The sequence below is a fragment of the Saccopteryx bilineata genome, chromosome 2, assembly GCF_036850765.1.
Source record: "Saccopteryx bilineata isolate mSacBil1 chromosome 2, mSacBil1_pri_phased_curated, whole genome shotgun sequence".
NCBI lineage: Eukaryota > Metazoa > Chordata > Mammalia > Chiroptera > Emballonuridae > Saccopteryx > Saccopteryx bilineata.
Window position 1 is genome coordinate 274,661,281 of NC_089491.1, and position 24,636 is coordinate 274,685,916.

General features: G+C 48.4%; 2 protein-coding genes across 2 annotated transcripts in view; both read left to right on the forward strand.

Moving 5' to 3' along the window:
* The window catches only part of TMEM132B (transmembrane protein 132B), a 608,028-nt gene that overhangs the window by 508,261 nt on the left and 75,131 nt on the right, over positions 1 to 24,636 (forward strand). The window lies entirely within an intron of this gene.
* LOC136322512 (uncharacterized) overlaps positions 13,088 to 24,636 on the forward strand; it is a 138,731-nt gene continuing 127,182 nt past the window's right edge. The window contains 1 exon segment of the mRNA XM_066254476.1: positions 13,088 to 13,160. Within this exon segment, the coding sequence (XP_066110573.1) occupies positions 13,088 to 13,160 (73 nt within the window).

The following is a 24,636-nucleotide window of genomic DNA, read 5'->3' on the forward strand; positions in this document are numbered from 1 at the left end:
CTTCCCGAGCAGACCGGGTCCACAGACCCGAACCTCTCAATGGGTTTTCCCTCTTCCTTTTGTGCTGAGCTGACTTTCGCCAGCCTTCCAGCCCTGACCTTCTTGTATTCCTCTAGTTTTAACTGTGGGCGAGGTGACACTGCAGGAACAGGTTTGCCAACTGTGCTCACCAGCGTGTCCTCAGGCTCTGTCATCAGCTGTGGGTACCTGACTGGCAGTGGACACATTAGACGTGCAGAGGTCCCCAGTGTGTAAAGTGCACGGCTCTCGTATCACCCAGCAGGGAGGGTGACTGCTGGCCGTTGGCACAGAAGATTCTCTGACTGATGTGGGCACAGAGGGAAGAGGAATAAACCTGCTGATCGAAGGTGCATCTGAGTAGGAAGAGCGAGGTGAGTCACATGGCTGACCCGGAAGCCTACGGCACATGCCATAAAACATTAAGTTTTAAAAAGTGAAATGACGTTTAAACTTTGAATTAAAAAAAAAAAAGAAAAATATGATTTTAAATAATTAAAATGGGAGAGAGTCAAATAGGAGTTAATAAGAAGGGCCTTCTGTAGGGGACAGACAAGGGGATTTCAAACTTCACGTGGAAAGGCAAAGACCTAGACCAGCCAACACAACTCTGTAAAGAAACAACTTTGGAATACAGTTACAACCCAGCTGAAGACTTAGTTTAAAGCTACCATAGTGGTCCTGGTCAGTGGCTCAGTGGATAGTGTCAGCCCAGCATATGGACATCCCGGGTTCAATTCCCCATCAAGGCACACAGGAGAAGTGACCATCTGCTTATTTCCTGCTCTGTCTCCCCCTTCTCTCCCTCTTCTCCTTCCATAGCCAGTGGCTCAATTGGTTCAAATGTGGCCCCAGGCATTGAGGATAGCTTGGTTGATTCAAGCACAACAGCCTTAGGCACTAAAAATAGCTCAGTTGATGTAAGTATTGGCCCCAGATGGGCTTGCTGGATGGATCAAGGTCAGGGTGTACATGGGAGTCTGTCTCACTATCTCCCATCTTCTCACCTAAAAAAAGAAAAAAGTAATAAAAAGCTACCATAGTGAGGATAGTTTGAATTGGTATAAAGAAAGACAAGTGGCTTCCTAGAACCACACAGACAGAGAGTTCAGAAATATATCTGTGCATCTCTATCTAAAATTAATGTTCCGTGAAGGTTGAAAGCCAAACAGTAGAGAGTCATCATTTTGAGAAATAGTGGTCCAACTGCGTAAATCTATAATTCATGGGAGAGTTGAATTCAAATGTCCATCCAACTTATAGAAAGATGTTCAAATTTATTAGCCATCAGAGAAACCTAAGATTGCGAGATACAGTTCCACATCCCAAATATTAGCAACTAATTAAAAAAAAAGAAATCTGACCACCACAAAACATTTGGAGATGCCAGAAAGAAAGAAACAGAAACTTGTCCACTGGTGACAGGAATGTAAATAGATACGTCCCCTCCAGAAAACGATTCGATAGCATCTAGTGACATTGATGAGGTACTTGCTCTGCAAAGAAGCACTTGCCTCTGAGCATAAGAGAGATTTCTACACACCTGTGCAAGAACACTTGTACAAGAATATGTGTGACAGCATCACACGTAAAAGACATGACAACAAATATTAGCATTGGTCTAAATAACCATCAACTAGGGAGTGACTAATGAAATATGGTATGCTCATAAAAACTAAACAACCACCCAGGAGTTAACATGTGTTAATTATAGCTATGCATTTCCGTACTGAATTTTATTTATTTGTTTATTTATTTACTTATTTATTTATTTTATGATAGAGAGAGAGAGAGAGAGAGGAACAGATAGGGACAGGTAGATAGGACGGGAGAGAGATCAATTCTTTTTTGTGGCTCCTTAGTTGTTCATTGATTGCTTTCTCATATGTGCCTTGACCAGGGGGCTACAGCAGAACGAGTGACCCCTTCCTCAAGCCAGTGACCCTGGGCTCAAGTCAGTGACCTTGGGCTCAAGCTGGCAAGCCCACGCTCAAGCCAGCGACCTCTGCATCCCAGTCCAACGCCCTATCCACTGTGCCACCGTCTGGTCAGGCACTACTGAATTCATCTTAACACATAAGGACAAGGGGAGAGGGGACAAGTCACAAATAATAAGTGTGGTAAATACTTCTTTTAAAAATGTAACTATTTTGTGTCGAGTTCAGGGATCTACGGTTGTGTCGAAAACTACAAAAAACAGGCACAGGGATGATACCGAGAATGTAGGAGGAGAGAGAGAGGAGGAAGGGATCCATAAGGGCTTCCAATCAGTTTGTAATATTTTTCTTTAAAATTTCAGGGGAGCTATGCCAGCATACTAAAAGCGGGCAACTCGGGGTGCCAGGTACATAGATGTTTGTATATGATTTTCCATACCTTTCTGTCACCTGTCACGTTATTGTAACTGAAAACTCACATCGCCACATCTCTGTTATTTGGCCAATTCCACTGTTATTTTCCATCTCAGATACATTTTTGCAACATAAATGCTCTGTGAAATTTCCCATCAGACTCTGTCATTATCCTCTGAGCAGTGGTTTAACCTATTGTCCTATTTTCCAAGCACAGGAGAGTAATTCTTGTGTTTTCTTCCTTCTCCTGTATTTTTAATCTTTTTCTTTTTCTTTTTTTTTTTTTTAGTAAAATTTACCTTGCAGGCTGGTATGAGTGACCTTATTTTTGCTTTGCCAACACTTCCCCAGAGCCAGAAACAATAAATCTAGATAATGAACAAACACTCGGGGTGCTGTCTGCTTTCTCAGCCGCCAAACCCACGTCCGTTTCTCCCGCTATTGGCTCCCACTCACGTCCGGCTTTGTCAAGTTTATCAGCGTCCTCATGACCAAGCCCAGACACAGCTGAGTCCACTGCCACGATCATGGTTTTCTTTAAAAACAATTTTTGCTCTATCTGTCTAACAGCATCCCACACCCTCCCAGAAGACGATCGCTCAAAAATCATTACAAAACAACTCTTTCAAATGCAGTTCTTAGAAGTTGTTCCTCTATTCCAGAAGTTGGGAACCTATGGTTCGCAAGCCAGATGTGGCTCTTTTGATGGCTGCATCTGGCTCACAGACAAATCTTTAATAAAAATAATAATAACATTAAAAATATAAAACATTCTCATATATTACAACCCATTCATTTTCTACCACTCATGTTCATGGTTGCGGGTGGCTGGAGCCAATCACAGCTGTCCTCTGGGACAACACCAAATTTTTATCAGATAATGCGTAATGTACACGGGTCCTTGTATGGCTCTCATGGAATTACATTTTAAAATATATGGCATTCATGGCTCTCTCAGCCAAAAAGTTTCCCAATCTCTGCTCTATTCTGTGGTTTTCAGTACTTCTCAGCTTGGCAGATACTCAGAGGGAGAAACTTCTATTGGTTCCCAGAATCCCAAAATGTCTGAATCCCCCGCTCGGTGAGGGGGCCCTCCTTCAAGAAGTGTGCATCCCCTGGAATCCAATGAATTATAAAACCCCATGGTTCCATCACTGTCCCTCCTTGGCCACTGTATATTACAACAGCTTCCAGAGCTTTCTTGTATGCCAGTTAGTCTACAGTAATTAGGTCTTAAGTCAACCATCGCTAAAGGAATTGTGGGCATGGAACTTCACTACCTCGTTGGCTAATTGCATCAGTGCAAGAGCTCCTGGGAGTCTCTTCATGGGAAGGTGATCTTTTCTGTCATGAGTTGATGATATTATTTTGTCTGGCCAAGCAAGTCTCCGCTAGGCTTGTACATGAAGAAATGGTAACCATATACATATACTGTGTATATATATAGACAGATAGATAGATCCATATATCTATATCCATATATATATGTTTTGGGGTTTTTTTCTTCTTTTCCAAATGAGAGGAGAGGAGGTAGGGAGACAGACTCCCACATGCATCCCAACCGAGGCTCACCCGGCAACCCCTTCTGGGGCTGATGTTCTGCCCATCTGGGCCCACGCTCACAACTGAGCTATTTATAGTGCCTGAGGTGAAGGCTCCACAGAGCCGTTGTGCTCGAGCCAATTAAACCATGGCTACAGGAGGGGGGTGGAGAGAGAGAGAGAGAGAGAGAGAGAGAGAGAAGAGAAGGGGGGTGGAGAAGCAGATGGTTGCATCTCCTGTGTGCCCTGGCTGGGAATTAAACTGGGGATTTCACGTGCTGGGCTGACGCTCTACCCACTGAGAAAACCGGCCAGGACTCTATCTTTTTTAAATTGTGTTTCTCTTTTTTCTTGCAAACCTGCTCGTGTCCAGTGAGAGGATGCGGGAGTCGAATGGGCAGGATGGACATTCCTGGAGCACATACCTCTAGGATTCAGGAAAGGGGAGGTGGGTCCATCCAGGGTCCTGGCCCCTGTGTTTGTGCCCTGGTCCAGGGCTCAGCTCATAACAGAACTCGGAAATCTCACCATCGGAAACCGATCCATCCACGCATCTAAGGGAAAGAGACGGAGGTCCGTTCAGTACCGGCATCCAGGTGTGACCAGCACCAGCCCCATGGAGGGTGGCTTCCAGGTCACATACTCAGTGCCAGGCTGTTGCAAACACTTTCCATACATAAACGAGCTTAATCCCCACAGCAGCGCAGTCGGGCGAGGGGCAGCCGCCAAAGCCACAGCTGCACCCTGATCCCAAGAACCCATGAATGTGAACGTCTCTGGAAATGAGGACTTTGCAGATGTCACCATGTGGAGGATCTTGAGATGCTCTCGTCCTGGGTGAGCCGGGCGGTGGGCAGGGGCCCTAAATCCAGTGACAAGTATCCTTGAAAGATGATGAGAGGACACAGAGGTCAAGGCCATGCTGCGATGGAGGCAGAGAGGAGTGATGTCCCATGGCCACGGCATGCCGGGGCCACCAGGAGCCACACAAGGCAAGGCAGGGTCCTGTCAGCGGGGCTGGTTTCTCCCGTGTCCTCTCTCCTTGACTTCTCCCTGGGTCCTCATGCGGCCGTCCCTCTGGGCACGTCCAAGTCCTCACCGCCTTTTCCTATAAACACACCACCCTCACGACCGTGTTTTACCATAGTTACTCCTCTAATGCCCCTCTCTCCAAACACCGGCACATTCTGGGGTGCTGGGAGTGTTCAGAAATTCAATTCAACCTACAACTTTAGGGAGGACACGGCTCGGTCCCTGAGGATAAGCCAGCTTTTGCAATAGTTCATGTGTTTAAACGATTCGGGAGACCCGGCGTGCACTTGAAAGCCATAACTTTCCTCTGCTTTGCGCTTTTTATCCCTCTATTAACTGGAAAATAACGATGTCCTGCCTGCCACGAGTCCCTCAGAGCCAAAGGACACCACATCCATCCATCACCGCTGTTTTTGTTGGGTCTTTTTTTTTTTTTGCAAATGATTAAATATTCCTTTTCCCCTCCCTGTTGATAGCATCATCTCCATGACAGCCGCTCTGTCAGCCCCTTTGAATTCGTTATTCCCTACTTACCATGTTCTCTTGTGAAGAGGAATAACTCCATCCTGCCTCCTGACAGCAGGGGAATTCAGTGACAAGCGATGACAGTGGATGTTTCTCAGGAGAGCCAGACACCGACGGCAGATCTGGGATGCCCCGCCAGCTGGACGTCAGCCCAGAACAGCGTCTACCAGCCCCGCCTTCCAGAACAGTCTTGATTTCGAAGAGGGAAGAGACCTTCGCACCTCAGACACGGCTGGCCCGTCGGGACACGTGTTTCGGGGAGCAGTGTGGCAGCACAGAACGTGGGAGGTAGGTACATCCACCCCCCTTCCCCCGAGATAAAGATTCCAGTGCCATGGGCAGACCTTGTATAGAAGGTTTTGCAGTGTCCCGGGTTTTATAGTCACACACATTATTATTAAGTAGGTATTGCGTGACAACGTGGATGGAGCGCCCACCTGTGTCACACCCATGAAACTATGGGTTCACATGAATGGACAGCCGTATTAGCTGACAGTGTTGTGTCAGGACTAGATCAGCTGTCCCTTATTACTGTCGAAACACAGCCCAGCGAGAGCCAGACCGCCTGGACTGTCCCACGGAGGATCCCACTGATCTATGACCTCAACGGCATCGTGCTGATTGGACAGGGCGGGTGAGAGGTGGCTGCCTCTTGCTGGCCATGGAAGGACACACGTGCTCTCCAAATGGCATGCCCCGCCCATCAGGGGTCCCAGGCCTGCCTGACGTCCTCCTGAAGTGAAGGGCTGCTCACCGGTCACGGACCCCAATGAGGAAGGGCCGTGTCCAGGGCCTCTGTGGGTTCTGGAGGACACACGATGCACAAGGAGGAACACGCACCACGTGGCAGGCAAGGTGGCCAGCACTGAGTGGGGCACAGCAGTCAATCCAGGGTTTGGTGCATTCAACCCGAACGTGTGGCCCACACCGTCACACGAGACTCCACGGGGTTGGAGGTGTTCCTGGGGACAAACATGCAGCGTGGAACGATGGGTGTCCTGGGGGGGGGGGACGGGGACATCGTCACACAGGCTCTTAAGATGCAAGACAAGACCACCCAGAGCAGCATATTCTATGCTTGTGGACAAACAGACCATACCGTGCCCTCATCGAGAGATGACACGTGACCCGAGGTAAGCAGGCCATAAATCCGAAAAGTCCCAATGGCTAGATTCTGTCAGAGCCACCAAGTTTTAAAGTCATAAAGTCCAGCAGGGTCCTGTGTAAGCCGTAAAAGGTGCACCTGGACAGAACCTTCCTTCTCCCGCGCGGCCTCCTGGGGCCCTGGGAAGTTCATCCCGAGAGCCTTCTCCTTCTACACTCCGGGCTCACAGCTGAACCCAACCCTGTTTCATAGACTAAGGAAAGGACTTGACATTTTATTTCCCATAGAGGAAACATTTAGAAGGGTTTTAAGCCAAGGAGGGACATGACTTGTTTTATTTTTACTTTTTAAAAGGCTCCCTGTAGCTGCTCAGAGCGATGGGACAATACAGCCATAAGATTAGAAACAGGCCCGTTGGCGTGGGCTCTTATGGTTACCTAGCCAGTGGGCAACAGTTGGATTTGATGATGGCCCAAGTGCCGTTGGTGAGGTCAACAGTCATATTCGAGATGGATTTTTTGTGCCATGCATTTTTGGTTGATTGAATGCACGGATTTTCAACAAGTCACTTTATGGAAATACAACTTAAAGGCCGAAAATGCACACTCCTTTTCAGTGCCCAGGCTGATGCTTTTTGACACGCCAATCGCAGACGTGGGCAACAACCACCGCAATCGAGATAACAGAACATGTCCATCACCCTGACAGGCCCCACTGTTCTCCTCAGTCGGTGCCCCCACGAACTCTAGGGTCTTTCTGCCACCACACACCACACCTGTCCCTTCCAGACAGGCAGAGAGGTAGAACCGTGCGGCACGGTGCATCTAAACTTACCCCCCCACCAGACGTCTGTGTGAGAGGCACGCAGGCCATCATGTAAACCCGTGGCTCAGTTCTTGGGCGCTGAGAAGCCTTTTACTGCTGGTGGTAGATATGCCAACACCTGCTTATCCTCCCCACATGCTGACGGACACTTGGATTGTTTCCAGGCGGAGGCTGTTGCGAGCCAAGCCGCCACAGGCATCCATGGGCAGGTCTGCGTGTGCTAAGAGTGGATTTGTTGGGTCTTAGGATAAGTATAGGTTTAAGCTTTCAAGCAACAGCTGAGAGTTGTTTTTCCACCCACCCCCCACCCCTCAGACGTCTGTACCACTTTCCGTTCCCACTTAATAATCAATGAGAGTTCAAGTCCCTCCACGTTCTTAGCAGCTCTTTGTAGCATCTGTCTTTTCCACCGTGTCCTTTGCTTTCAGAGTCCTGCCTCTGTTCCCCATGGCCCACGTGCCTAGGTAAACATCCGCATTTCCCCGCAGATCATGTGGCTGCGTGACGGGGTCTGCGATGCAAGCAGGGGTTTATGGGCAGGGCGTCTGGGGGAGCCTGGAAAGTGGGCACAGTCACCTGCCTCCAAGACGTCAGAACAGGAGAGATGCTACTCCCAGTCATGCCCCTCCCAAATCAGGTCCACAGCATGTGAGTGAACCCCAGGCTCTGAGAAGGGCTCCTTGTCACCCTGAGACTTTGTGGCTCTGTGGAGATGGTTCATGTGGTTCCGGAGTTCACCTCAGAGCATGTTTCCAATCCTTGAAGCTCCCGGAGGAGGGGGGGGGGAAGGTTGTTCTGAGCTTAATTCCTTGGGTGATGGGGGGAGGGGGAGGCAGCCAATCTTGTCCACCACCTTTTTGTACTAGAGTTTAGGTGGATTCTGTGCCCACAGTCCCAGGCATAAGTGGACAGACATTGGGTCTTTGGCTGACTTATTCAACCCGGGGAGAAGAGGACATAATATTTTTAAAAAGGGACATAGGATGCCCTGGCTTATTGGTTCAGTGGTAGACCGTTGGCCCAGTGTGTGGAAGTCCCAGGTTTGATTCCCTGTCAGGGCACACAGGAGAAGCGACCATCTGCTTCTCCACCTCTCCTCCTTCTCTCTCTCTTTCTTCCCCTCCTGCAGCCATGGCTCAATTGGAACAAATTGGCCCCAGGTGCTGAGGTTGGCTCCATGGCCTCCGCCTTAGGCACTAAAAAATGGATCCAACTGCAATGGAGCAACACCCCAGATGGGCAGAGCATCACCCCCTAGTGGCATGCCGGGTGGATCCCAGTTGGGCACATGCGGGAGTCTGTCTCTATGCCTCCCCGTTTCTCACTGAATTAAAAAAGAAAAAGTGACATAGGAGCCCTGGGTCATGGGGGCCCAGAGGCTCCTTGCATGAGAGAGGAGTGAATAAACATCCATTTAAATACACTGAACATTAGCATTCAGACAAATAACACCTTGAGCTCATTTATAACTTGCCAACTTCCCGCAGCCACAATTATCTGCGGATCTGGTGAAGCAATTTGCTGTCAGTGCCCAGAAGGAATGTGACATTTTCAACCAAATGGAGTTCAGAATTTATATTGCTCATTTGTAAACTGCTTGTTGACCTAACTCAGTGTCCGAGGGTCCCATTAATAACTGCCTTTGTCTTTTTTTCCGCTTCAGTGAGCGGGGTCACCATCAACGTGACTACAGAGACTCCTCTCACGGCAACTGTACTGGCCCGAGACTTCGTGTGAGAAGTGCAGGAACTTCCCTTTTCTTAGATTAGGCGTCAGAATACGGCAGCCATGGGGCATCCCTTAGCACCCTACCTGTGGTCTTTCCACAGGGTTGGCATGACCCCTGGTGGGCTCTTCCTTCCTGGTGGCCTATTGGCCACCACTTTGCCTTCATTTCAGGGAGAGAGCTGCTTCCTCCCCCCGCAGGTCTCAGCACAAGTCCTGGGGACGCTGTCACTGGTTCTCTTTGGCGTAATTTGGATCACCGACCCACCAGAACCAATCTCTGCAGCCAGACCTGGAAGTGGGGGTTGAATGGACCCACCCGGGCACAGAGAGCCGCTGAGGGGTTCTAGTTGGAAAAGATGCTAAAAGGTAGAGATCACAGGTGACCCAATTGTCACCACAGTCTTACTGCTTGAGATGTTGTGCCCAAGGGTCCAAGTGTGCTTTTCCAACCCCAGCCCTCAGATAACACTGCTTGTGTCCATCACAGGAGTATCTGTGGAACTGACATGCATCTCTCTTTCTTAAAGTACTCGACCCAGCAGCGATGTTCTCACCCCCAGAGAACAACACAGATGGCACTCATCCCTCCCGTGAGAATAAATTGCACCTCCTTTTTTTAGAAGAGATGAGAAAGATGGCACGAGAAAAAAACATAATTCTGTAACTAGAGTGACAGAAATAGGAGAAGTCCTCATGTTTCATGCCTCTCTCTCTGTCTCATCTCCTCGTGACCTGCCTTTTCCTGTTTGTCTGGTCGTCCTAGAAATACAGGCATGTCTGCTTTGGGACGACAGGGTGGGCCTATCCAATGTCCCCGTAAAATCCGTTCCATGATATGAATAACCATTGCTTCTCTTCCCCCTTTCTGTTGAATTATGCCGTCAAATGAGATGTTAACGGCATGCTCCTGGGACGTGCGTGACGGCTAACAAAGCGGCTATGTGAATACATTCCTAACAAAACCTCCCGCCGAAGCTGTAATCTCCAAATTGTGACAACCTTGGGTGGAATCGTTTTAATAGAATATATGGTACACACTGCCTGAAACAGTGTGATAAGAATTTTAAAGGCGGTGAAAGGCAAAAGACCCGATTCCGTGGGATAGAGAGCAAGGCAGAATAAAGGTCTTTATTGACAACATTTTAAGGCAACCTCATGGTGGGGGTGTGGGAGGAAAAGGAGGTGAAAACCAAGTGATTATGAAGGAGGGGAGAAGAGAGTACACAAAGAAGTGAATCTGAACAGTGTTCTAGCAGCTTGTGGGAATGGAAGTCAGCTAGCAGGCATCTTGCACAAAAACTAGATATATGCAGGTAATTCTGCAGCTGTGCCTTCCTTAAATTAACTTATTGCAAAAGCACAGACTTGCAATGTGAGTGGCTGGTGCAGCTGCTCTGAAGACCAGTGAGCATGCTGACAGATACTTAATTATTTACTTGCCTGTAGGGGGTAGTGATTTGTTACTCAGCAACAGCTAACTGATACACACACATTGGTCTCTGCCTTCTCTTCTATCATTTTACCCTTCACCATGTATGCAAAATGTCTTATGAACCACTTATATATTACCTCCTAATAGTGCTCAAGCTTCATTAATATATCATTTAAGACCAAAAATGGCCCTGGCTGATTGGCTCAGGGGTAAGGCATCGGCCTGGTATATGAATGTCCTGGGTTCAATTACCTGTCAAGGCACCCAGGAGAAGCACCCATCTGCTTCTCCACCCCTCCCCATCTCCCTTCTCTCTCTCTCTTTCTCTCTGTTTCTCTCTCTTCCTTTCCCATAGCCATGGCTCGGTTGGAGCAAGTTGGCCATGGGTACCAAGGATGGCTCCATGGCCTCCACTTCAAGCACTAAAATAGCTCAGTGGCCAATCAATGAAACAACGGCCCCAGATGGGCAGAGCATCACCACCCCATAAGGGGCTTGCTGGGTGGATCCTGGTCTGGGCACATGTAGGAGTCTGCCTCTCTGCCTACCCACTTCTCACTTAAGAAAAGGAGAAGACTAAAAATGAAAGAAACCTAAACAAAACAGGGTTAAGGCACAGGGGAAATCATTACCTCCCATGACAAGAAGTTCACATGGGTCAGCGTGGGGAAGCCATACTCTTAGGATCTCTTCTGCTCATGTCTCTGGGTCTGTTATTTTCCCTTGTTGTAGGGAGTTGAGCCCCCAGAAGCTGCAAGTGTCCATTTAACCAGTTGGCGCACTTAGTGTAAACAAAGCTTCCTTTTTTCAGCAATTACTGAAAGGGTCAGGTTCAGTTTCATTGACTGGCTTAATTTATCTCTCTTTTTCTCTCTCTGAACTGTGACAATGGGATGGGACACAGTGATTGGTTTATCCTGGGCTCCAAGCCTACCCCCGAAGCTGGTGGTGGCATCATCCCCATTTTAATTACATGAACCGAGAACAGGGTGGGGGTAGGTGGTGTGCCACAGGGAAATCAGTGCAATGTCATCAGAAGATAGTAAGGGAGAGGCCAGTGTGGCTTATGCTATGGGGTCTATCCACTGAATCCTTACCTGAGTTAGGGATACTCGGTTAAATTCTATAAACCGGGTTTTTAATCAATCATTTAAAACCCCCAAATAATAATCATTTATTCTCTTGCTGATTACTTATCCAGTTTTTTTAAAAAATTGAATACCTACTATGTACCACACCCTCCACTGAGATACAATACCTATTGCTGAACAGTTCAGGTTCGGTTCCTATTTTGAAGACATTATAATTCCCGCAGTAAAGGCCATTCTTAAAGACCGAAATAATTCATTACAATTATGGTAAGAAGACGTCTTCAAGCCAGGGTGGAGGGATGTGGAATTGAATTTACCCTCTACCTGAAACACTCAAAACCAAAACAGCTCCGCAGAACTTGCTGCCTAGAATCGGTACCGGGACGTGTTCTTTCTTTGTCTGCACAGAAGAATCGTTCGCCGGTGGCAAAGCTGTGCGCGTGGAACTGGGCTTTGCGTGACAGAGGGGATTGGCTTTGCAAGCAGCGCTGCCTAAGACCCAGTGTCCCTCGTTCGGAGTAGAATCTGAGTTTCTAAATTGTCTCTCCCCCCCCCCGCCTTCCTCTCTGAAGCTAACTGCTCCCCACGGGGACGGCCATGTCAAACCTGGATCTCAGGAATTCTCACCTGCATTCAAGATCACAAGGTGAGAATTCGGCTCGTGTTTCGAGCATGGCAAAAAGTGACCGCATTGTTACTGTGAGTTAGGCACAGCTGTCGGTTGATAAAGCTTTCTCCGTTCTCTCCTGACCCGCCACGGTGAATGCATATCCTCCTGGTGTGACAAACAGGGTTTCGCTGGCGGGAGACTATTTGTACCACGTGTTTTGTAATCTGCTGACACCCATGACCGGAGAACTCACCCTGTAGTTACTGTTACCGTAATCAGGGAGACGGCAATGGGGTGTCTCTGCACCACGACGGCTACGGCAGAGTTCTGCTGTCGCTCACTCTTTTAAGATAAGAGTCTCTGGATACAGGTCATTCTTCCAACTGAGCACTTCATGTTTTTGTTTCAGGAAATCAATGTTCTCTGTGCAGAATTGGGGTTGTCTGATTTTGGGGGGAACCCACGACTGTGAATTCATAGGAAAATCAACAAGGGTGAGAGCCAGTTCCACGCGAGCAGAGACCAACCCTGAAATCTCAACTCTTCCTTTGTTGAAAAAGAAAAGCCCTCCTCCCCCAACCTGCCTGGGACTTCGAAAGGAATACAACGAGAAGGGGTGGTGAACACACGCGGGTGTGATCTCTTTCAACCCTTTGGTCATGGATAAACACCCCGGCGAGCCATCCTCACAGTCCCGGTCTGAAGGAGGTCGTCGCTGTCTGTCAGATGAATCATGTCGTCCCTTTCAGAGTGAAAGGTGAGTCTGGACCAGACGTCGTTCTGCGAGGTGACCTGCATTTCCTCGGGGGAGCACTGCTGAGGCACAAACATGCCATCGTACGAGGCAGCCGGTGGCCCCGAGCGCCGTCCTAGACACCAGATCCTCAAGTTTTCAGCTCCAGGTGAGACGGCAGGACCAGTGCCCCATGTGCCCACACTGCGCCATTGGTCTCAGGGGCACAGTCTGATTGCTTACTTCCCTAAATAACGAGGCACGCTATGACTTAACGACAACCGTTTCCTTACGGAAACAGAATGGCTGTCATTTCCCAGTCAGTAGATCTCGTTCATGAGATTGGCTGAGTCCTACGGGTGCTACTGTGAAATGCCCTCACGGTTTAGATCCTTCTACATCGCCCACGTCCTCTGAGGAAGGACAACATTTCCAAATGCTGCTCTGGAGGCGAAATATGAGTGCGTCAGGAAAGCCTCAGTTGCTAACCTTTCCCAGGTGACAAGCTTTGACCACACAGACAAAAGAAATCAACAACAAAAAACAATTCAAATCTTTCCTATGTTTGTGGCATCTCTAAAACATCAGCCTTGGGCTTGATACCCACCACTAAACAGCCAAGTAGTAGGGATTTTTCAGCAAGCGACAGGTAAGGCTGAATTCACCAAGAGTCAAGGTCTCAGATGTGAGTCCCAACTCTGTCCCTGGGTATTTGCATGACCTCAGACAAGTAAGGCATGGTACATTTCTTTGCTCCCAGCTGCTCGTCTATACAAGGTGGGGCTGCTCATTTATTCATTTCTACATACCAAGCGCTGTCCTAAGAGTTAGGAAAACACCGGTCCACATGGGTAGACAAGACACCCCATTTCTGGGAGCTTATATTCTAGCAGGAAAGACAACAAACACATAGATGAGCCTGTAAGTCAGCGGTTCTCAACCTGTGGGTCGCGACCCCGGCGGGGGTCGAACGACCAAAACACAGGGGTCACCTAAATCCATTGGAAATACATATTTTATTTTAAAATGTATTGTATAATAAATATGTATTTTCCGATGGCTTTAGGCGACCCCTGTGTTTTGGTCGTTCGACCCCCGCCGGGGTCGCGACCCACAGGTTGAGAACCGCTGCTGTAAGTGGATGCAATCAGATAATGTAGCGGGGGTTGCTTGGGCTGGGTGGGACTCTGGCAGAAAGATCAGGGGAGCGTTCTATGAGCATGGCCACTCTTCGAGGTGGCAACTTGAATCAAGAGAAGGAGTCAGCTCTGAGAAATTTCCAGTGAGACCACCCAGGCAGACAGAATGGCAGATAGACTCCCTGAGGCAAGAACTTACTGATTCCTTAAAATTATCTTCAGCTCTACATGTCGGTGATTTCTGCTCTGGCCACTTCAAACCGGTGTTTCACGTGTGGCATCCTAGGTTCTCAACAAGTGTAGGGATGCACCGTGGTCCCCTACACAGAGAAGGACAGAGGGCTGGAGGGAGGCCCGCCTCACCTGTCCACTGTGCACGGAATGCTTCTCATTGAATGATCGTGTATGGGACACCGGGTACCACGTTTGACCCATATACATTGCAATGAATACATCTCAGTTCTTTTAATAACTTCCAACACCCCCAAATGCATATTTCTTTACACAGACGTTGGACCAAGAGAAAAGACCGAAGAACTCTTTTAATTCTTCCCGTACCTTCCTCGGTGGTGACGAAAAGAAATTAAATTTCAATTCTCTGAGAAGCATATGGTTAGAGTCAAATGCCTCCAAAACCTTATGGTATCATCTGCCTCATTAATTAAACTTCATTCGGTATATTGCTCTCATAAATCTGGAGTATGAAATACCAGCACAGCCACTTAGCCCCGGAGTTCAGGTTGGCCGTAGAAATAATGTGGAATCTCCGCATACTGTTTTCAACTGTCACGCGTTTGCGTTAAGATTTGGAGAGAGGTGGTCATAACAACGGAGCCAAAAAACAGCATCATGTGAGCCTGTGTAGTTCTTTTAAAAGTCAAAGGGAAGGGGAAAAGAAAGGAATCACATTTGAAAACAGCCACAATCAACAGCTGAGTGTACGGGTCCAGGTGCCCGTTGACACAGCCACCTTCTAGAATCCAGCGCCCACCCGTCGAAAGCTTGCTGTCGTCCCAGACGCAGCCTGGTTCATTAGAAGGAATCTGACCATTCAGCCTCATGACGTGCGCCGTTTTAGGACTTGGGAACGACTTCAATGGGACATAATAAAATCTAATATTCCCGTCACCCCAGTCCATCGTTGCTGGTGGACAAGGACTTCTTGTGTGCAGGGTGCCGAGAGCCCATTTCAGGAGAGGGCGGCCGGGCCACTTGCAATCAGACTCAAGACGGCGTCGCTCTAATTCTGATTTATGGCCGGCTCCGTTAGACCCGTCTCTCTCCGATCCCACGCCAATGATGATTTATGTCCTTGCAGCCTGAACTCCCTCATGCCTATGGAGTGTCGGGTCAAACCTGAATTCCTACACTTTTTTTAAGAATGACATATCTCTGACTATCATTTAGGGGTGGCTGAGTGTCTTTTAAAAGGTTTCCAATGCAAAAGAAAAAAAAATAATGATCATCCCCCTAATTTAAAAATTTTGTCAGGAGAAAACGGAGCCAAGGAGATTGTTGAAATCATGCAATTATTCTGACTGATGGTGCATTTCCCCTCATTCTCACTCAGTCCACCCTCTGGTCTTCTGAGAGGGATTCTCAAGCAGTGTTTAGCTGAGCTCAGGAATCCTGCTTAACCTGATTTATGGAACTCCATAAAACCCACATACGTTGCTACAAGGACCTGAATTTATTTCCGTTCTTTCCCTTTTTCTTTTTGAGGCAAAATTTATTTGAGGGTCTTAAATTTCCTCAGCTTCAGTTCATATTGATCAGCTACTAAATAATGGGTAGAAATTCAAATGGTCCTTTGGGCATCCTGGATTTATAATTGGCTTCATTTGAAAGTGACTTAGGACAGTAACTTGCTCTCACAGATCTATGGTGACTGGGAAGTCCAGGCGAGAAGTCTACCCTGGTGTTGATGGGGTGGGGGCGGGGACGGGGGAGGGGGTGGGGTACTGATTCCGTGAGAAGAACCAAAACGGCCCTGTGAGAGCCCAGGAGGGGAGCAATGGTGTTTTCTGAGCCCATCTTGGTTAAAAAACCACAATACCTCAAGCAGACCACATTGAAGACTCAACCAGCCCCCACACACCAATTCATAGGTCGAAGTCCAATCCCACCCCCATGATGACATATTTGAAGATAGCACCAACAGAAAGGTGATGAAGGTGAAAGGAGGTCACAAGGGTGGGGCCCTAATCTGATAGAATCAGTGCCCTTATAAGAAGAGACAGAGCAGCTATACCGTCTGGCCGACGATGATGAGAGAAGCACTCTGTGCAGGTCAAGTTCCAGGTGCTAGTACTTACGGTTATTCGTGTTCACCTAATGTTCACGATACTGTATTTATAGTCAATGAGTAAAATGTCAAAAGTTTTTAAGAAGATAAAAAGGAGAGATGCCAGAGCTGCCCGTGTCCTCCTTGTGAGAACACGGCTAGGAGCCCACCAAGTGCAATCGGTCACTGAATCGGCAGGTACCTGACCTTGGACGTCCGGCCTGCGGAACCGGGAGAGATACATTTCTGTTGTTTAAGCCCTCCTCTGTCCGGGAAACTTTGTCCCGGCAGCCAGAATGGGCTAAGACACTCAGGCAATGTCGGGGTAGACAGGTGAGGCCGAGCCTGCACCCCTGAGAGCAAGGCACATCCGTCGGCAAGTAGGCCTGTGTCTCCATCACATGTTCACATGAGAGGGTCAGAGCATGAGCCTATCCGTCCGTCCATCCATCCATCCATCCATCCATTTACTCTACAGACTGCACGCAGGACCCAGGATGTCCCGGATGCAGAGTTGATTACTGAATAGCCTAAACAGAGCACACTGTGTAGGGCAGAGAGGCTCAGCCCCGGACCCCATGATGTGTCTGCACAAGCCACAATGAGCAACCCACTTTGCAGATGCTTCCCTACGCGGTTACCACCGAGTGGGCCGCCCCACATCTAACACTCTCCATGAAAGTCACCAACTCACAGCTAAGGGTTATCACAGCATGGCAACGCCAGCGAGCACCTCCGGTACACTCATCAACCCAGAGCCCATGTCAGATCTACTTGTTGTGTCATGTCCAGCACACATTCAAAAATAAAGAAATACAGCCCTGGCCGGTTGGCTCAGAGGTAGAGCATCAGCCCAATGTATGGATGTCCTGGAATTCCTGGTCAAGGCACACAGAAGAAGCGACCATCTGCTTCTCCACCCCTCCCCCTCTTACTTCTCTCTCTCTCTCTCTCTCTCTCTATCTCTATCTCTATCTTCTTCTCTCCTCATGCAGCCCTGGCTAGATTGAAGTTAGTTGGTCTTGGGCACTGAGGATGGCTCCATGGCATCTGCCTCAGGCACTAGGAAGAACTCTGTTGTTAAGCAACGGATCAAGAGCCCCAGATAGGCAGAGCATCATCCCCATGGGCTTTTCAGGTGGATCCTGGTAAGGGCTCATGCAGGAGACTATCTCTGCCTCCCCTCCTCTCACTAAAAATTAAAAAAAAATAAATAAAGAAATACAAAAGGGGTGGACCCCAGAAAGCAGACTGAAGTCAGCTGAACAGAAAAAGAAGTGAGGAAAACATCCTAGAAAGGTGATTGGCTCAATCAACTGGCATCCCTTCAGGTAAACCCGCGCAGACATGCGGTTCCTTAGGGTGGGCTGGAGAAAAGGACCCAGCTTGACAAACCCAGGGAGAAACTGCTGCTGGTCAGACGGTAATAGAGTCCTGCATGCTTCCGTCACAAGAGTGGGACGTGGCACGCACTTCAAGGTTCTGCCCACGCCTCTACACTCATAATGCACGTCCAAAGCAGTTCCCGCAGCTGGGCACAGCAGGCTGGGTCACCAGCATAGTTCTGGGCTGTTAGTAACAGGCAGTGGCATGATATGAGGGCAGTAAGTTCCTGCGTCACCCATCCGCATGGATGGCGATCCCACCGGGATGCCGCATTCTCCGAAGACAGAGTTCTCCTGAAAGAAATAAGCCCTTTTGCTGTCCATGAGCGACCCGTGCAGTCATGAAGACCACGTTGTCCAGGGGTGGGGGCGGTGGAGGGGGACACAGCTTTGCTCCAGAATTACGACCTCCATCTCCTGAGTCTGAGATGATTGCTTAGAGATGCCCAAGCACACGCCTTGCCTCTCTGCAGGGGCGAGAGGGAGACCCACTTCACCGTCCACCCCCAGGCCTCATCTCCATGACGTCAGAATGTCCATCCCCGCCGCCCACAGTTGTGATTCGAAGCCTGCAGGCTCACAGGCTGTATCTGATGTTGGATGCGGACCGCCTAATCGATTTTAACTGCTGGGTCCCACCCAGCTCGTTATCTTGCTTATCCCAAGGCTCAGAGAGAATTTGCTGGTCACCACTCGGCCAGTCAAGGAACAGAACAGACAGAGAACCAGCCTTGTCCAGGAAGGAGGAGAATGACCTCTATTAGGAGGTCTTGGCTGCTGTGAGTGTTGCGGGCCATCAACGGTCATTACGGAGGCAGGACACCCACCCCATCAGTTAGCGGCTGGGCAGCCCATTTGTCTCAGGTGACTTGCAATTAAGGGGCCATTTGGACAGAAGCCACTGGCATTTTCCGGCAGAAGGTTCATTCTCATTTTGCTGCCGGTCTAGTCAGCGTTCCTCTGCTGGGCGGGGACTGATGGCTCAGCTGCTGTGATGGGAGCTCCAGTTCAGAGGGCTGCATTTGTAACTCGGACGGTGAACGTGGAGAGAAAGGGGAGGACGCATGTGGAAAAGGTGCACGGCGTCCTTAGTCATCCGAGAAACAGCCGTCTCACCTGCACCGAGAAGCCATCCCACGCCCGTTAGAACCACAAAGCACGGAAAAGCACGTCTCTGCAAAGGGCTCTTTCTGAACCCTCCCCCACCCCCCGGAACACAACACAGATGCCCTCTGACAGGGCATGGAGAGACCAGCCGGGTATCCACAGAAGGCAAAGCAACTAAGCAATAAAAAGAAATCTATTGTTGATCCACACTTGAATATGGGTGGGTCCAAAAGTAGCTCTGTGGAACGGAGAAACAAAAAGCCATGCAAAAAGTGTATAATTCTGTTTTTATGAAATTGTAGAAAACGTAAGCAAATCCACAGGTCAGAAATCAGATCAGCAGCAATCTAGGCGTGGATGGTGGGGGCAGGGAGCCCAGGACGGGTGGGGCGGGGGAGGGTTACAAAGGGCTTTCCTTTTTTTTTTTTTTTGTATTTTTCTGAAGCTGGAAATGGGGAGAGACAGTCAGACAGACTCCCGCATGTGCCCGACCGGGATCCACCCAACACGCTCACCAGGGGCGACGCTCTGCCCACCAGGGGGCGATGCTCTGCCCCTCCGGGGTGTCGCTCTGTCGCGACCAGAGCCACTCTAGTGCCTGGGGCAGAGGCCAAGGAGCCATCCCCAGCGCCTGCCTGGGCCATCTTTGCTCCAATGGAGCCTCGCTGTGGGAGGGGAAGAGAGAGACAAAGAGGAAGGAGAGGGGGAGGGGTGGAGAAGCAGATGGGCGCTTCTCCTGTGTGCCCTGGCCGGAAATCAAACCCGGGACTTCCGCACGCCAGGCCAATGCTCTACCACTGAGCCAACCGGCCAGGGCTCACAAAGGGCTTCTTGATCATCACCTTGATTGTATTCTTGGCTTCCCAGGTTTCATGTGTGTCAAAAATCACGAGGTTTGGGGCTCCTTGGGTATTTTGGCTAACTAACAATGCTCACATTGTGCAAGACACATTTATTTAACCCATTTACGTTGGATATTCTTCCTTTGTTTTAATCAAGGTTTTAAAAATTCAGTCTTGACCCTCCCATGTTCCCTTGAAGTTAAGCAAGATGAGGTCGTTAACTCCACTTGTTGGAAGAGATGACTGGCTGAGGGATACTATAGTGGCCATGACGAGGGGCGTTGACCTGCTAGTGTCTCTGTTCCAGTTTCCAGTCTCAGCTCTGACACTAGGTCATCACTGGATCAACTCTACCAGCCAGGAGGTGATAAGCAGAGCCCACTGGCAATATGTAGAGTACAAGCATTGCAAGAAATCAACCCATGTGATGATGGTTGGGGTGGCAAGGCACATCTGAAATCCCAGGGCCAGGCCACCAGGAAGGGGAACCAGAAACACAGGCAGGTGACGACATTGTCACCCACAGGCTGACGTTGTCTTTTCAGGGGGACCTCAGGTCTGCTCCCGAGAATGTATCTCCACATCTATACTTTCCCCTGAACTTGAATGAGTCCTTTTTATCCCAAATCCATCAGGACTTCCCTTCCCTGATGGATGTCTTATATATCTGTGTTTGTTTAATCTCCTTGGTGAGAATGGATTCTTGCAAGCTTGGACTCAATACCATTGGCCTATTAATTTATCATATTAATGCCCAGAAGAGAAAAAAGGCAAGAGTGTATATTCACGTAACATATATGGTACATGTATGAATGAATAAATGAACAGAATTCTATCTAGAAGAGAAAACTCACCCAGCCATATGGCTGCCCTCCTGAGTGAGAGTCTCACGGCAACAATGCCAGTTTATCTCATCTCAACATTCCCAATTATATTCCACCAGACCTGATGCTGTATTGCCTCTCTGGCCTGTGCAGGATTTATTTATTTTATTTATCTTTGTCCTTGCTTATTGAGTTCCAACAGTCCTTCATAAGATGCCATTCTTGTCCAGGAGCCCTGAGAACGTATGGGTAAATCACCTCTTTGTCAATTGAATTATATTTTGGATGTATACGAAAAGATGATGATAAGTTTGTTTCTGTGTCGCTAGCGTAAATCTAGGTTTTCCATAACTAGTTTAATTTCACCGCATGGTGGTGTGTGTGGGGGGTGTAGCGGGCAGGGAGGGTGGATAGAGACTGTGTCACAGCATCTAATGAAGAGTTATGACAATGGTGAGTTCAGTCCTGGCTGATGGGAGTTTCTCAGGCAGCTCTGAAAAATTCTCTTAGCTGCAGAGGGTTTCAATGCCCTCTGTTCACAGTGGAAAGAACCCAGAGTCCAACAGTGGATGCAGTTTATAACACAGAGGGCAGTGCTTGGGCACCAAGGGTACATTTACATAATGGAATACGACGCATCCATAAATAAAGGAATGAGATCTAACCCTTTGCGACCAGCACGGATGGATCTAGAGGGTATTGTGCTCAGTGACATGAGTCAGACAGAGAAAGACACAAATATCATATGATTTTTCTACTCTATGGACTCTAAAGGACAAAACAAACAAACAAACCGAAGAGAAACAGACTCATAGACACAGAGAACAGACTGATGGTTGCCGGAGGGGAGGGGGGCCGGAGGGGAGTGGGAAAGGTGAAGGGATTGAGACGTGCACATTGGTAGCTACAGAACAGTCATGGAGATGTAAAGCTCAGCACAGAGAGTAATAATAATACTGTGATGACCATGCATGGTACCAGGTGGGTCCTGAAGATGTTGGGAAGGGGAGACATATGGTAGAGTATATGATTGTCTAACTACAACCATGTACACCTGCAACCAATACAGAATAACATTGACTATAAACTATAATTGAAAAAATAAAATTTAAAAAGAGGGATGCTAAATTCTCTCTTCAGTAGCCATCATTAATTTTCTTAATAAAAATATATACAATTAGGCTGACCGGGCTGTGGCACAGTAGATAGAGTGTCAAACTGGGATGCGGAGGACCCAGGTTTGAAACTCCGAGGTCACTGGCTTGAGCGTGGGTTCATGGACATGACCCCATGGTCACTGGCTTGAAATCCAAGGTCATGTAATAAGGTACCAAAGAACTGTAAAACAGTCTTGGCAAAGCCATTTTAAAGAGGAAAAGTCAGACTTCTTGCCCCCTCCTTTCTTTAGAGAATGGAGGGAGAAGGATGTGGGAACTTCCTGGTTTACAAGGACAACTGGGTCATCTAGTTTAACTATAGTTCTCTGAAAGAATAAAGGTAATCTGAAGAAATTCCTTTCCCTTTCAATAAGAGACAATGTTTACATATCCTACACTGATTTTAACTCTTCCTCCCTTCCTGGAATCCTGAGAGTAGCATATACCTCTAGACAAAGGAATGGGAGGTAGACACTAAAAGATTTGTGAATGTCTTTGATATGTAAAATGACATCACTATTGTGTTACCTTGTAAGTTTTAATATGCAGGAATGTTTTTATAGAACCTATAGACGAATGTTGTAAGCTTATTGTGTCATTCTCCCCCTCCTTTTCCCCCAATCTATGTGTCAGGGGTCGGGAAGCTTTTTGGCTGAGAAATCCATGAACGCCACATATTTTAAAATGTAATTCTGTGAGAGCCATACAACAACCCATGTACATTAGGCATTATCCAATAAAAATTTGGTGTTGTCCCGGAGGACAGCTGTGATTGGCTCCAGCCACCCGCAATGAACATGAGCGGTAGGAAATGAATGGATTGTAATACATGAGAATGTTTATATTTTTGACGTTATTATTTTTTTTTTATTAAAGATTTGTCTGTGAGCCAGATGCAGTCATCAAAAGAGCCACATCTGGCTCGCCAGGCATAGGTTCCTGACCCCTGCTATATGTGATCAAGTCTATATAACTAGCTTCAGGGCTATTTTGCACACACACAAATAGGGTTAGCTATACCCCGTGTAAGTCATATGCAGCCAGTTTATTAATAAATATCCTCCTAAAAATTCTTCTGTATCCTGCCATGGTGTCTCTACGTAAACCCCCGAATTAAGGTACATTACTTTACAACAGTTGCTGGCTTGAAGCCCATGGTTGCTGGCTTGAGCAAGGGGTCACTCAGTCTGCTGTAGCCCCCCCCCCATCAAGGCACATATGAGAAAATGAACAACTAAGGAGCCGCAGCAATGAATTCATGCTTCTCATCTCTCTCCATTCCTATCTGTCTGTCCCTGTCTGTCTCTTTCTCTAACTCTGTCAAAAAAATTAAAAAAAACCCAATATATACAGGTACGTATATAATTAAACAACAAATGCACACATATAGCTTAGAGTAGTATGGTGGTTGTGGGGGGGGCTGGGTGGAGGGGAAAGAGGGAGGTCTAATGAAGGGCACAAAGTGTGAGCCATTGAAGATAAGTCAGTTACACAACAGACCTATAGTCTACAATAGTGTGTTGTACTACACTTAAACACTCAAGAGGAGCCCTAGCCGGATAGCTCAGGAGCTTAGAACATCATCCTGATATGCAAGGGTTGCAGGTTCGATCTCCGTTCAGGGCACATGCCGGAACAGATTGGTGTTTCCGTCTCTCCTCTCTCTTTCCCTTTCTCTCTCTCTCAAATCAATAAATAAATTTTAAAAAAACAACAACAAATTCAGAAAGCAAGAACTCACATTAAGTGTTATTATTGCAGAATTAAATGTAGTTTGCTAGGAGGACACATTTCCGACAAAGGGGGAGATGTGACACCACCCCCCTCCCGGCCCATGGAGCTGGGAACCACAGGTGTGGGTGGGCAGTGCCATTCTGGGCTTGCGATACAGAGAGACGTCTCTCGAGAAACTCCTCCTGCGTGTTCCCTTTGTCCAAACCCTTGATCAGGTGACAAGGTGGCCCAGCGGAGAGCCGTGAGCTGGCAGGCAGCCTTGGCTGGTGCCATCCTCATAAAGCAAATGACAGCCACCTCAAGTGTGCTTTTCTAGTATCCGTCACTGGTGCTGTAGAGCTGAAAAAGAGACAACACAGGGTGTAAGCCCCCTGGGGTGGGGCGGGAGGAGAAGAAGAAGAAAACATGCCCAACTATCATCTCCCACACACTTGAGTTCTGTTCCCTGGTCTCACTTTCACTTGGGAAACAGTTATCCAGTCGCTGCGGGGGGGGGGGGGGGGGTCAAGCACGGTTTGAGGCAATGAAGTCCCAGCAGGGGGTCGTAATTGGAGCGCCCGCCCAGTAACTGCCTGGGGCTGACTATCTGGTTTCTGAGGCAGAAGAAAAGCAGGAATGAGAGATAAAGTGCCTCTCCTGTTGTGTAAACAGAGGGTGAATTAGAGAGGACGTCGTCTGAGTCCTTTGAAGTCTAACAGCCACTTAAGTGGCTGTTATTACACAGCCTTGTTGTCACTCATCTGTCTGCCTCCTGGCTTAACTGCTCAGATGTAGGCAGGCGTCGGACAGATAGACGGAAACAGAGTCCAGCCAGAGACAGGGCTGTCCAGACTGCGAGGGCAGGGGACGTGTGGCGCCCCACTGGAGGACCGTGGGAAAGGGAACCGGCCCGCTGGTGAGGAATCTGGTGTTTGTGGTCGATGATAAGGGTGCTGATGGCAGCTAACGTCCCTCCCAGGGCTGAGGACGTGCGGGAGATGGCCTCTGATAGGCTGATCTGAAGTAAAGGGCTGTTTGGTCTTCCTCTCTGGTGTCTGGCTCCCAGCTGCCCAAACCCTCGGACTTCCCTGAGCGGGAGAACACAGGCACTGTCTTCTGTTCTCCTGCGTGCTCGCTGGTCCATCAGTTCCCCCGAAAGGAATTCGGAGGCCTGAGTGTGAAATGGGCGTCTTG